Source organism: Calliphora vicina, chromosome 5 (genome assembly GCF_958450345.1).
Source record: "Calliphora vicina chromosome 5, idCalVici1.1, whole genome shotgun sequence".
Classification (NCBI taxonomy): domain Eukaryota; kingdom Metazoa; phylum Arthropoda; class Insecta; order Diptera; family Calliphoridae; genus Calliphora; species Calliphora vicina.
In genome coordinates this window covers 29,469,587-29,483,721 of record NC_088784.1, presented here as the reverse complement: position 1 = coordinate 29,483,721, position 14,135 = coordinate 29,469,587, and the positions used below count along the sequence as shown (strand labels likewise).

The following is a 14,135-nucleotide window of genomic DNA, read 5'->3' as shown; positions in this document are numbered from 1 at the left end:
AAATTATATTGTGGAAATTACAAATGGAATGAAAAACTTATAAAATCTATATGGGAGCTATGACTAATTATGGACCAAATCGTTGGTCCATTGTGTTGGATTTTATTTGAATACCAACGTTTTTCAGAAATCTATACTCGTTAAAATGATGGATGAGGAAGTGGGAGCTATGACTAATTATGTACCGATCGTTATAAAATCATATATATATAACTTATTTGTAATGAATTTTATTGGATTACCAACATTTTTAAGAGATTTATGCTAGTTAAAGTTTCGAAAGTGGGCCTTATATGGAAGTTAGGCTTATATAAAACTTATTTCTGCTGAATTTGGTTTGGATATAACTATGATATTTATGGGAGCTTAACTATTTCAAGATAGGGCAATCGTATGGGGGCTAGGAGAAACAAATTCAATAGGATTCGTCCTTGGGGCAATTGAAAAGCTTGTACAAAATTTTGTCGAATTATCTTTGAAATTGCAATCGATGATCATGAGTAGATTGGTATACTTTAAGGTGGGTGTTGGGACAATATCTTTGCATTAAGAAAAATAAGCTTATAATCGATTTTTGGTACAGTGATCACTGTTTAAACTTATCTTCCCTAAAATCGGAGTATTGACAATTTTATTACCGATTTAAATGATTAAAATTTTTTATATAAAAAATCAATTTTTGGTATAAAATTTTGTGAGTGATCAAAGATTTAGCTTATTTTCCTTAAAATCCAATGTTTACAAAAAAATTATTTTCTCTAAAATTGAAGTATTTACGAAGTAATTAACGATTTAAGATATTTGAGTTTTTTATACTAAAAATTAATTTTTGGTATGAAACATGAGTTATCAGAGCTAAATTTTCTCTAAAATTGCAGTATTTACAAAGTTATTAAAGATTTGAGTTTTTTTTATTCTAAAAATCGAATATTGAACTTATTTTCCTTAAAATCGCATGATGTAGTTCCTTAAAACTGTATGATGTAGTTTGGATGACTCCTCCAATGGCATGCTAAGAGGAACTACTCTGACAATATTCCATGACTGGGAAAATCTTTGTTTTTTGAATACTTCTCCACTGGACCAACGAAGGTGACCGTAATTGACCACTGTCCGTCCAATCGTCTTGAAGAGTGCTAATAATTTCGTTGGTTACAGTTGCTGTTATCTTTGTTACTTTTCTCATATTGCTGATTTTCATGATCCACAATGAAAATTTTAGGATAATTTCATCTCCCTAGGCTTTCATGTATGCCTTATCGTGCTTTCAACAGACTGGCAGACGGACCCAGAAAATGCATACTTTTGAATATGAATATTTCGATGTGTTACAAAAGGAATGACAAAATAAATATACCGCCCATCTTTTTGGTGGTGGGTACAAAAATAATACTGAAATAATTATATACAAAATGGACGTGGCCTCCCAAAAACTAATGAAATTCGTTATTTTAATATTAATGATCAGTTCAAGGTTTTCTATTCGTGATTTCCACAATATGTAAGAATGTTTTAGGATGAAATGATTCCATATAGTACGAATAATAGTTGCATTTTTTGTGATGTAGAGATCTAGTGGAATTGTACCTAAAATTAGATTAGACCTTCAGTTGTTCATAAAATTGTTAATGTTTAATATGGAAAGCTGCCATGGACTTCATGTTTCGTGAACCTGGAGGATTGTTCGATCATTCAAACCTATTGGCTAGTTTAGGTTTAATTGGCAACAGTCTGTAGGATTGTTTTTCGAATATTAAGTGAACTGTGTTTTTTGAAGGGGGCCTGTCCCACCCATATAAAGTAAATTTTTTTATCGAACATCTGGAGAACTATAATAGTGAGATTCTCAATACTATGCGTTATTTTGTTGCTATTTTACGTAGTTGAGAACAATAAGTGAATGTAATTCCGAACAAGAGATCTAGTGGTATTGTAACTAAAATTATATCTGACCTTCAGTTGTTCGTAATATTTATTGATAATGTTTGATATGGAAAGCTGCCATGGACTTCATGTTTCGTAAACCTGAATTGTTCGATCATTCAAACCTAATGGCTAGGTTAAGTTTAATTGGCAACAGTCTGTAGCATAACTAAATTGGGGACAACTAAAGGTGCCGTTGCGTCACCCGCAATATTAATCTTATGCAGCTTGACTGTGGCCAAGAAACATGGCAGTTATATAACTAGGTAGACATTAAGTATTTGTTGACGAAAAATTATACTTCCTAGGTCCCAAATGCCGCACAGTAAGAGAAAAGATGTTCAGTTTTCTCCTATTCTTTCTCGTCATTGCAGTTTCTTCATTATAAGCAATTTTTAACTTGTTGTCCATTGATGATAGCTATAAGGTTCCTTAAATGGAATCAAGCCAGATTTATCGCAAGTCGTTTCTTCTGCATATCCATATAGGACAGGTGCGGTTCCAGTTCAGCCATTTGGGGGGAGGGCAATCAATTATAATTTCTTTTTTCGTTTTTATCTTACAATGTTTTTGGGTTTCACCCTCCTGGATCTGCGCTGATAAAAGGCCACTTTTTTCTAGTCTTTTTAAAAGTAAGCTTTCTCTCCCATAACATGAAGTTTGTGTGAAATCAGTTGTTTACCCTTCAAGAAAGGAATGCCAATATCACATTCGCATTTATCCGAATTTTAGCTTTCGCTGAGCAGAGCTGAAGCAATAGCTTTGATATCAGTAAATATGTGTTCGATATCTCTTGATACTTAAGTTGTTCCGCCACTACTTTTAATTATGAATTATGCAACCGCAATTTGGTAGTCTAAAAACAGTTATCACATTGAGCTGGTGCTTTTCGTGTAATCTTGATCCGTCAGTAAATATGTGGATGACGTTCTCTTAAATATATAGGTCATTGCTTCGAAAATGTCGAATTGTGTACCAACAAAGCGTAATATGCGGGAAGTTTTGCTTTACTTCCATCATTTTAAAAAAAGTGCTGCTGAAGAAATCCAATTGCTCACTAAAGCTTATGGCGAATTTGTTCTATCGGTCTCAACGCGCGAGATATGGTTTGTTCGGTTCAGAAGTGGTGATTTTGCCAAAAAAGTTTGAAGACAAAGAATTGGAGCTTGCAAAATTATTGGGAGCTACTCAATCTGCAATTTCAAAACGTTTGCGAGCATCAGAATTCATCCAAAAGCAGTGAAATTGGGTACCATACGAAAGACGATATTGCATGTCCAAAATGATGAAAAACATGTTTGCACTGAATCATTAATTCCGATGAAAAATGGATCCATTACGATATCCCGAAGAGTAAGAGATCGTACGTGAAGCCTGGCCGGCAAGCCGAATCGACACCAAAGCCAAATATCCATGGCCAACCAAATATCTATAACGATCGTATCAGAACTTTAAGTAACATTAATAAAATGGGTATTAAAATTATTTAAAATCTGTATGTGTAACTTTGTTTCGCATACTTTTTCTACTACCTTTTCATACAATAACTTTTTACTAACTGAATAACAAAATTATGTTTTTAACACCCACTTCTAGTTGATTTAAATTTTCAAATGATTTCAAAATTTTTCCATAAGACCTACCTCAAAAGACGTTTTAGTAGAATGTGTGTATGTAGGTCAGCAAAAATAAAAATTTTGAAAATTCATTCATTCCATTTGACCCTAACCCAAATACGGTTTGTTGTTATTTTATAGTACTACTTACTATACGAGTACAATTACATAAAAAATTTTACTTTGCGTAAATTAATTTTATTTAGGCAGTTTGATGACATTAACTAATCATTGTATTTGTTTAAATGTTACTCTCTTGTGCTCTCTGTGAGAGTGTTCGATTAATAAAGATTTTAAATCACGCTCGCCCCCAAAAAAAAAGTATAATGTTTATGGACGTACGTAAAAATGTACGTGTTTTACATTTAATGTATTTTTTTTTTAATTTTCAAAATAAAATTCACACATACAAGTTTTTTTAAGTTATTCATTTTGTTTATTTATTTAATAGACACATGATTTATGATACAATTATTGTTGTTGTTGCTGCAGCCATTAAAATAAATACAAGTTCATTAAACTTGAAAATGAAACTATTCTTAGCTCGGTTAAATTTGCATAAATTTAGGCCGAAAATTTTGTTCAGTGTAATGTTAACAATTTAGGCCTTAAGGTTGCCATATTGATTGATTGACAGATGTTAAGTCTTGCTGTTGATATTTTGTAATTGCCAACTAATATTCTTTTGGAAACAATAAACAATTACAATATAATTTAATGGTGTTTGTGATCATACTCACGCCAATTTTATTTTAATTATTGACCACACAACAATTACATAATTTTGTTGTAAAATGGTCAAACAACTGTGACTTTTTTGGCAACACTCACACAACAACAACAAAACAAATAAATAAATATCTACAATGTAGACACCGTTATAAACCAAAATGCCGGGAACATTGCGATATTGTCATTTCGTGCTTACATAGTTGCATTTGCAAGAGAGAGAGAAACACACAAACAAAGAAACTCCGGGGACTAATTAGCATGCAAAACGCGTTCTTGGGTTAATAGTAATTGTTTTATTTTAGTATATGCGACAGCGTATTCGTGCTGGATACGCAAACAATTTGAAAATTATGCAAAAAATTAAAAACCCCACAATGCTGAAATTCCATATACATATGTACTATGAGTAGACAGACATATGGAGGACAGACAGACGGACGGACCCAAAGTAAATTCAATAATCAAAAAATTACTGAAATTGAAAATGAAAACGAAACCGATAAACTAAAATATGTAATAATCCAACAACAGCAAAGAAAAATTTAAAAATTCAAAATTAAACTTCCGTTGTGGTATAAAATCATTGTGTGCGCCAAGAAAAAGTATCACATTGCATTCAAACATTAAACAATTAACAACTACTACTCCTCAGGACTTCTTACCAAAGTAGAAAACTCAAAATGAAAATATTCGTTATATTGGCCTGCACATTGGCAGTGGTTGCTGCCAGACCCGAACCACCCAAGAGTCGTTATGGTCCACCACCAGCACCACAAAAGGAATACTTGCCACCCACACCAGCCGAACAATACGGACCTCCAGCCGCCCAACAGCAACCCGCTCAACCTTTACCCGTCTATGGTCCACCAGCTCCCTTCTATGGTCCTCCTGCCGAAGCTGTTGTTACCAAAAATGTGTACGTTCATGTGCCCCCAGAGGAGCCTGAGTCCTACCCAGCCCCCGCTCCCATTCAAACTGCTGTACCCAAGAAGCACTACAAGATCATCTTCATCAAGGCCCCCAACCCTCCCACACCAGTGCGTCAAGTTCTTCCTCCTCCAGTCCAAGATGAACACAAGACTCTGGTCTATGTTTTGGTGAAGAAACCCGAAGAACAACAACCTTTGGTCATTCCCTCACCCGCTCCCACCGAGCCCAGCAAACCTGAGGTCTATTTCATCAAATACAAGCAACATCAAAAACCTGCCGAACAATATGGTCCTCCTGCCGCTCCCGCCTCCGAATACGGACCACCAGCTGAAAAATTCTAAATAGTTATTGGTATTGTTTAGTTCTTCATAACCTCACATCCTCACTACAATCATTTCGTCACTCCAGCTGGAGTGTGTAAATATATTCTGGTTGTAACGAAATCATAATTTAAAATTACGTCCATCCATTGTTAATCAATTGTTATTTAGTACAATGTTGTTAAGTTTGTTAAATAGTTAAAACGATTTTATTAATAAAATAAAAATAAAATAAATTATTTTATATAAAAAAAAAAATTAAAGGTTTTGAATTATTTTAAAGTTAAATTTTATATAGCTACCTTAGAACTTCGATCCATCAAAATCAGCAATTATCCGAAAATATATTTGGGGGATTCAAACGGCCTGCTATATAGTCATATTGTCCTAATGATATGTTGATATTCAAACAAAAAAAAAAAATTTTATGACAAAACTATAGACATAGTTCAAAAAGTCTAATTAGTTTAGAACATTTTTGTTTGAAACACAACGAAAATTCGTTTTAACCATCATACTATATTACGACATTATGACAATATGTCCTAATAGCAGACCATTTGAATCCCCCAATTGTATAAAGACAATTACTTTTACAGTTACTGTAAATCTTTTGATTGGAAGTCCAAAGACCATTAGCATCCATTGTGATTCCCTGTGAAAATAGTAAGAAAATGTTAATAAAATAGGATAAAGAATAAGATAATTTATAAGAATATATAATTAGTAGAAGACATAGGATAACTTAGCAAACTAAAGACTCCAACAGAATCCCACTCTACTGTCAATAAGCCGTCTGAATCACCTCGTAAATTGTATTATATCCCCAGTTTATAAATATATATTTAGTAATATCATCTAGAACATCGTAGAATCGTCTGCCCAGACATTTAATCGTATGTTTCTACAACAAATGGTATGTTTTATTGTATCAATCTCCATGACATAATATATAAATAAGGAACGATTTGTTCCATATATTGAGCAGTGACCTGTAATCATTCACCTTAGAATTCTCGGACTAACTCTAGCAACACTTAGGTCCCTGTTATGTCTATATCCTGAGTGCTGATACCATATAATCCTTCATCCCCTGGACACTGTATTCAACAACAATTTTCGCATAAAATCTCTTAAATAAAACAGACTCATGTAGCGATATAAGTTCCTTACTGCCATTGCTTTTAATGCCACCAGTGATTACGTTTGAGGCGCACCTTATCGAGTAACATTCTGTAACCACCCACTCTCTGAATGCCTCGCACCAGACCGAGTAACCATACGAAAATAAAGATCATAGTCGGAGGTAAATCCCAATTCTTCCCTATAGAGTTCCTGCAAGTAAGTAGACATTGGGTACCTTTTTGATTCTATCCTGAGTATTCCTTGTCCAATATAATTTACTTTTCAGGTTTATACCCAGGTACTTCGCCTCATCACCTTATTTGAGCTCCATATAATGACACAAACTCATTAGATTCTTACAATTTCATCCAAACACAAATTCAAAGTGGGTTTTTGCAAATCCAAAAGAGACCTGTATAGTTAACTTAGTCGCTAATACCTTGCGCAGCGGACATATCATCTAGGTGGCCGATTTCAGAGTCACTTAGCCGACGTTTGGAAATTACTAAAACTTATTACCAAAATTTAGTGTCAATAACTTTGGCAATAAGCGAAACATACAAATTCGACAACAAAAGTCCCACCAGAGCCCCACTCCTTTGCTTCCACAAAAAGTGACCGAGTGATGTGATACTCGTATAATGCCGGAGAAGTTTTTGACCGTTCATTTGTTGTATTACCCGAGAAGTAAACACCAATTCTCTCAATCAGCATGTGTTGTTCACATATTGAACCACTCAGATTTTCTGCTGAATGAATAGATGTGTTTAAGATTCATTCTCGATAGCTCCTCCAAGCACAAGAGAAAGGGTACACCAAAAGTAAGCTCCCTCGTATTGGGCAGATCAGGAAATTGACAGAACAATTGAGACTCTGTAGCTTCCTCACCACATCATAACAGCTTCGTTGAACCACAAACCTAATACCATGGCATGCATTCCGGTAATACAGTGTCCTATAAAGGTTGATACAATTAGGGCCATTATTACAACTTGCCGTTATAGTTAAAGTTACCTTTAAGGGTACCTTTTTCTATTGCTTAAAGTTACCTTTAACTATAACGGCAAGTTGTAATAATGGCCCTTAGACTGTCTAGTCACAACGGAAACCAATAAGTGAATTCGTACTGTCCACTTCTGATAGGCATCGCGATATCACAGCTGCATTCATTGGAACAAATTTAATAATAATTCTATAGTCAACTAATAATTCTTTTGTTAACTTCGAATTATTTCAATTTAAGCTTAATTCCATAAAATCTTATTTCGTAATTAAACAAGTAAGAGAGCTATATTCGAATCTTATATACCCTTCACAAAATTATACTTCAAAATACAAATTTTAAATATTTTTGTTTTTTTCAGTTTTTGGAAATTTTTTTTTTCGAATTGTTGTTTTAAATTTTTTTTTTGGTGATAAAAAAAATTTGTTTTTTTCCGATTTTGAAATATCTATCATTAGATATCCATATTGTAGAAGGGTATATATAAGTTTGTCATTCCGTTTGTAATTTCTACATTTTTCATTTCCGACCCTATAAAGTATATATATTCTGGATCCTTATAGATAGCGGAGTCGATTAAGCCATGTCCGTCTGTCTGTCTGTCTGTCTGTCTGTCTGTCTGTCTGTCTGTCTGTCTGTCTGTCTGTCTGTCTGTCTGTCTGTCTGTCTGTCTGTCTGTCTGTCTGTCTGTCTGTCTGTCTGTCTGTCTGTCTGTCTGTCTGTCTGTCTGTCTGTCTGTCTGTCTGTCTGTCTGTCTGTCTGTCTGTCTGTCTGTCTGTCTGTCTGTCTGTCCGTCTGTCTGTCTGTCTGTTGAAATCAATTTTCTGAAGGCCCCAGATATCTCCGGGATCCAAATCTTCAACAATTCTGTCAGACATACTTTCGAGAATTTTGCTATTTAAAATCAGCAAAATCCGTCCATAAATAACGGAGATATGAGCAAAAATCCGAGACAACCTCTGAAAATTTCATCAAAAAACAATGTATTGCATGCTTTGACAAAAAAACAACAAAACGTATGCTTGGGTGTGCAAGCTTTGTGTATTTGGTTTTTTTTTGTGTTTTGTTTCTTTTGGCGTTGTTGTTGTTTTTTATACAACTAAACGTTTGTTTGGTTGTGTGTTGGTTTTTTTGACAAAAAAGCAACAAAACGTATGTTTTTGGATGTGCATGCTTTGCGTATTTTGTTTTTTTTGTGTTTTGTTTCTTTTGGCGTTGTTGTTGTTTTTTATACAACTTAACGTTTGTTTGGTTGTGTGTTGGTTTTTTTGACAAAAAATCAACAAATCGTATGTTTGAATGTGCATGCTTTGCGTATTTTGTTTCTTTTGGCGTTGTTGTTGTTTTTTATACAATTAAACGTATGTTTTGTTTCGTTTGGTGTTGTTGTTGTTTTTTGTGTTCTTGATAAATTTAGGATGCTGTACGCTGAAAGTGGGCAATGTACATACATATATACTAATTATAAAAAATAATAATGCATCCACAACAAAGGTGAAGGGTATATAAGATTCGGCATAGCCGAATATAGCACTCTTACTTGTTATTAATGACTTAGTAATCCAGATATAGGTGAAAAATACGTCAAAAATCGAGGTTGTCCTGGTATTTTCCTCATATCTCAGCCATTTGTGGACCGATTTTGCTGATTTTAAATAGCAAACTTCTCGAAAGCATGTCTGACAGAATTATTGAAGATTTGGATCCCGAAGATATCTGGGGTCTTCAGAAAATTGATTTCAACAGACAGACGGACATGGCGTAATCGACTCCGCTATCTATAAGGATCCAGAATATATATACTTTATAGGATCGGAAATGAAAAATGTAGAAATTACAAACGGAATATATACCCTAATATATACCCCTCTCACGAAGGTGAAGGGTATAAAAATAGCAATTTATTCCGAACAAAAATTTGAATTGATGCAAACTTTAAACATTCAATACAATTTATTAGGAACCATTGTTTGAAGGGTATATTGCATTTGTGCTGATGTTTGCAGCGCTCAAATATATTAATTTAACACAAACCGATCGAATCATAATAACTTTCTGAATCGATTTAACGATGTCAATTATCAATTTGAATTTAACGGCTCCTTGCAATACACACCCTGTTTATAAACATTTCCATCAGTAGAAACATTAATTATTGTGGAAATAGAACATTCTAGTTTGGTTCGTTAGATAATAATTCATGAACTACTAGAAGATGTCACTGTGTATATAAATCAGTGGTGCCCGAAATCACAATTCCCTAGCACGCGTAATAGGGCAAGAAAATTCTGCTGACGTTACTTTGATACACATACACTATAAGCTTACTTGTGCGTTTTCTTATAATGATCATGTGTTTGTTGCTTTGTTTTCATCTCAGAGAACAAAATCAAATCAAATTCTCCGCTGTTCTTATAATGATCATGTGTTTGTTGCTTTGATTTCATTTCACAGAACAAAATCAAATCAAATTCTCCGCAGTTTTACCAACACAACCAAAGCTTTGATGGTATGTGTTCGGGCACCACTGATATAAATAGTAACAGCAAGTTGCAGAGCAGTCAGCATAAAGTAGGCGCTGTTAGAGTTAACATTAACTGTATTACCAGTGTATTCTTGTAAATTATAAAGTGTGTTATTAAAGGTGTGTGTATTAAATTGTTTTTCAAATTTAAATAAATAAAGAGTTGTTACAATTTTGAAACTACTGATCGCTTATATTTGCAATTGAAAGCATACGGTTTATTTAAATGAAATAAACCACCGTTTTTAATTGGTAAAACCGTAACAACATGAATTAGTTCGTAATGAATTCATCAACCCTTGCTTAAATTACAAAAACAAATTTGTATCAGATTTATTGTTTTTTTAACTTTATTTCTTCACATTTAATTAGGTTTTTGTTTTGGTATTTTTGTTTAATTACTACTTTTTCATTTGTGTTAAACATTTAAATTCTTTTTTGTTATTTTTTTTTTATTTATTTATTAATTTTACCAACTAACCAGAATAATTTTATTATTACTATACTATATATTTGAATAATTTTCGAATGTTGTTTTTGATTAAAAACTATTTTATTTTGTATAATTTTAATAATGCAGGTGTTAATTTATATTTGTTGTTGTTGTTTTGGTTTTTGTTTTAATAATTATATTTTCGTTATTAATATTAAGAGTTTATTTATTTATCTTCATCATTTCATAATATTACAATATTAAAATAATCATTATTTTGTTTGTTGTTGTTGTTTATTTTAAATAAAAATTTTCCCCAGCAGTCTAAGCGAAGGCCAATGGGGGAGAATGCAACTCTGTTCTAAAGCAGCGTTGATTTTCAATATTGGCAGTGTTAGACTAATTGGAAAAATTCTTAATGTCTTTTTTAACTCAGTTCTTTTGCGCATTTTTAGTGCTTAAGTTGGTTTTTGTTTTGTTTGTTTGGTTTGATTTTTTGTTTTTACTTAAAGTATTTAAATATGGTAAATTAAAGTTAAAATTATTATAAAGAATTGCCAAATGTGAGGCAAATTAAGCGAGGAAAATATAAATTTAAGTGGTATTTTTGAAAACTTAATTAAAAAAAAACATTGTTGGCAAAATTATGTAAGCAATGATAATTGAATACTTAAGTTAATTTCACGTTTGTATTACAAAGCTGATAATTCTATTTTGTGATATTTGAAAGTCTTTCCCCTTTTCATAATAAAATTTATATTTTATCATAATTTTTTTGTGGAAATGTTTAATAAACCTTAAAATAAAAAGAAAACGCATCATTACTTGCGATGAAAAATGGATCCATTACCATAACCCATAGCGTAAGATATCGTACGTGAAGCCCGGCCAACCAGTTGAATCGACTCCAAAGCCATGGCGCTAAGGTAATTCTCTATTCCTATTTATTATGAGCTGCTTAAATCTAACCAGACCATCACAGGCAACCTATACCGAATGCAACTCCTAGAAAATAATATTCCATCATAAGAACCCTCGGCCACATGAAAATTTTGAAAAAAAAATAAAATGTTCATGATATTTAAAGAATTTTCAATGTAGTTTTAGAATACATATAAACTTTTTACGATATGTTCGAAAATTCGGAATATTCAAGGTGCTCTAAAAAGAGGAATATAAATTGAGACAGTCAGCACAAAATTGATGTAACCCCAAACCATTTACTTTGGGGTTAGGGTAACTTACACCACTTTTGCTCTACTACTTTGTAAGATTTTCAGCTCCATCTGCTTTTAAATTTCAAAAGGTGGCTTACACCACTTAATAATGATAGTTGGTAATGTAAGGAATTATGTATCATCAGAACAGCAACATACAAAAATTGTGGGTTACACCACTTTTGCACTGATGGCCTCAATTAACAATAATAAACATAAAATGCTATAAAAAGGAGAAAATAGACTTTATATTAACTCTAACTATTTATTACATTATTCAGTTAACGAGGGTAAATAAGTCCGCGACTTTTGAAATTTCCCGGCCCCTAACTGAAAGGGCAACACTGCTCCCGTCAACAGACATCATTGACTTCCGACAATATATTTGAACTAGCTGCGTTATTTAGTTTGTGCTTGACAGCAGACTACATCGTGATTTGAGAAATTGGAAAAAAATGACTACCTCGTGATTTGAGAAATTGGAAAAAATGTGAATTTCGCCTGCTCATTAAGCATTATTTTTTGCACCATCAATTTCAGTGGTAAAAAAGTGGAAGATGCTGAACGTTATGGACGCCCAGTTGTGGTCTCTACACCCGAATCGGAGATTGAAAGTGCGATAGATTGTGGAAGCCATAGGAAAAATAGTCTGATAACCCAAATCAAGAATAATAATTTAAAAATTCCATTCAAAATAAAAACAAGTAAGAGAGCTATATTCGGCAGTGCCGAATCTTATATACCCTTCACCAAATTATACTTCAAAATAAAAATTTTAAATATTTTTGGGTACACAAAATTTATTTTTTTTTCCAAAGTTGTTTTTTAATTTTTTGGAAAAAATTTTTTTTTTTTAAATTTAGCGAAAACAAACTTTTGGTGAAAAATAAAAAATTGGGTTAAAACATTTTTTTTCCGATTTTGACCCATTGTAGGACCAACTTACTATGGTCTTATATACGTCATTGTAAAGGTCTTTGAAATATCTATCTACATATCCATATTGTCTATATTAATGACTTAGTAATTCAGATATAGGTAAAAAATTGGTAAAAAATCGACCTATTTGTGGACCGATTTTTCTCGAGCCGGAAGAATTCCGGAGACATTGATGTATGATTCGTGTATGTAAGTTATTTGGGGGCTTCGGAAAGTTGATTTCAAGAGACAGACAGAAAGACGGACAGACTCTTAATCGACTCCGCTATCTATAAGGATCCAGAATATACATTTATACTTTGTAGGTTCGGAAATGAAAAATGTAGAAATTACAAACGGAATGACAAACTTATATATACCCTTTTCACGTAGGTGAAGGGTATAATAAATTCTACAAAATCATCTTTTCACGTAGGTGAAGGGTATAATAAATTCTACAAAATCATCTATTTATTAAGCTTAAATTTTCCGAAATTTTTCCCAGATTAAAGGGCATATCCATATCATTTAAATTTAATTAATATATTAGCCTTGAAAATTCAAAACATTCAATATTCCCTTTCAATAAACATAAATGTTTCGTTATCGGAATTTCAATAAAAAATTTATCTTCTTAATACGTTATGGGGAAATCAATAAATAACATTTCGCATTAATTATATAGGTGAATTTATACAAAAACAAATTCGGGCTAAAAAACGCAGGCAATTAACACAGTGACCTATTTTTGTTTTTAAATTTAATCATTAGTAAGTACGAGTATTAACTTAATTTAACAAAGGTATTTTATAGCAAATAAAAAAATATATTTTCACCACTTAAAGGTATTAACCCATAAACGGTCAGTAATCTTTGCACAGAATAGATTTTGATTGCATATGAGTTATTCTGTAATAATTAGTTGCTCAAACGGATTTTTAAACAAATATAAACTAAAGGTATTAAGGTAATTTTTCAGCTAACAACAGCAACGTTGGTCTTTATAAAGCTATATAATAAGTACAGTTCACCAAATTCCTTTAATAATCAAAATATTTTTTCTTCACGCCTTCAATTTTTTCTGGAGCTCTCTTTGCAAAGTCTTATAAATTAGTGTCGGCGTTTTAAATTTTTCAGCTTGATTAAAGATAAATGCTATTTAAAATCTATAAGTTCTTATATAGTTGGGTAATGATAGCAGCAACTAAATTGTATTTTTTTATATCTTTGCATAGAATCTACTTTTAACAATTTCATCTAATACTATTATTTTTGGGGTTCTAATATGAATGCGAATACAAAATATCAATTGCAGCTATTTTAAAAATGTTTTACCTAAATACGCGCAAACATGCTAAATACTAAAATAAATAATTCAATTTAAAAATTTTACC

The 14,135-nt window shown here is 32.3% G+C and overlaps 1 protein-coding gene across 1 annotated transcript; it reads left to right on the top strand.

The window, feature by feature from the left end:
• Positions 1-4,705: 4,705 nt before the first annotated feature.
• On the top strand, positions 4,706-5,763 carry Twdlbeta (Tweedlebeta). Its single transcript, XM_065512293.1, has one exon. It carries the CDS (start codon positions 4,952-4,954, stop codon positions 5,540-5,542), a length of 591 nt encoding a protein of 196 aa, XP_065368365.1. The 5' UTR covers positions 4,706-4,951; the 3' UTR covers positions 5,543-5,763.
• The last annotated feature ends 8,372 nt before the right edge of the window (positions 5,764-14,135 follow it).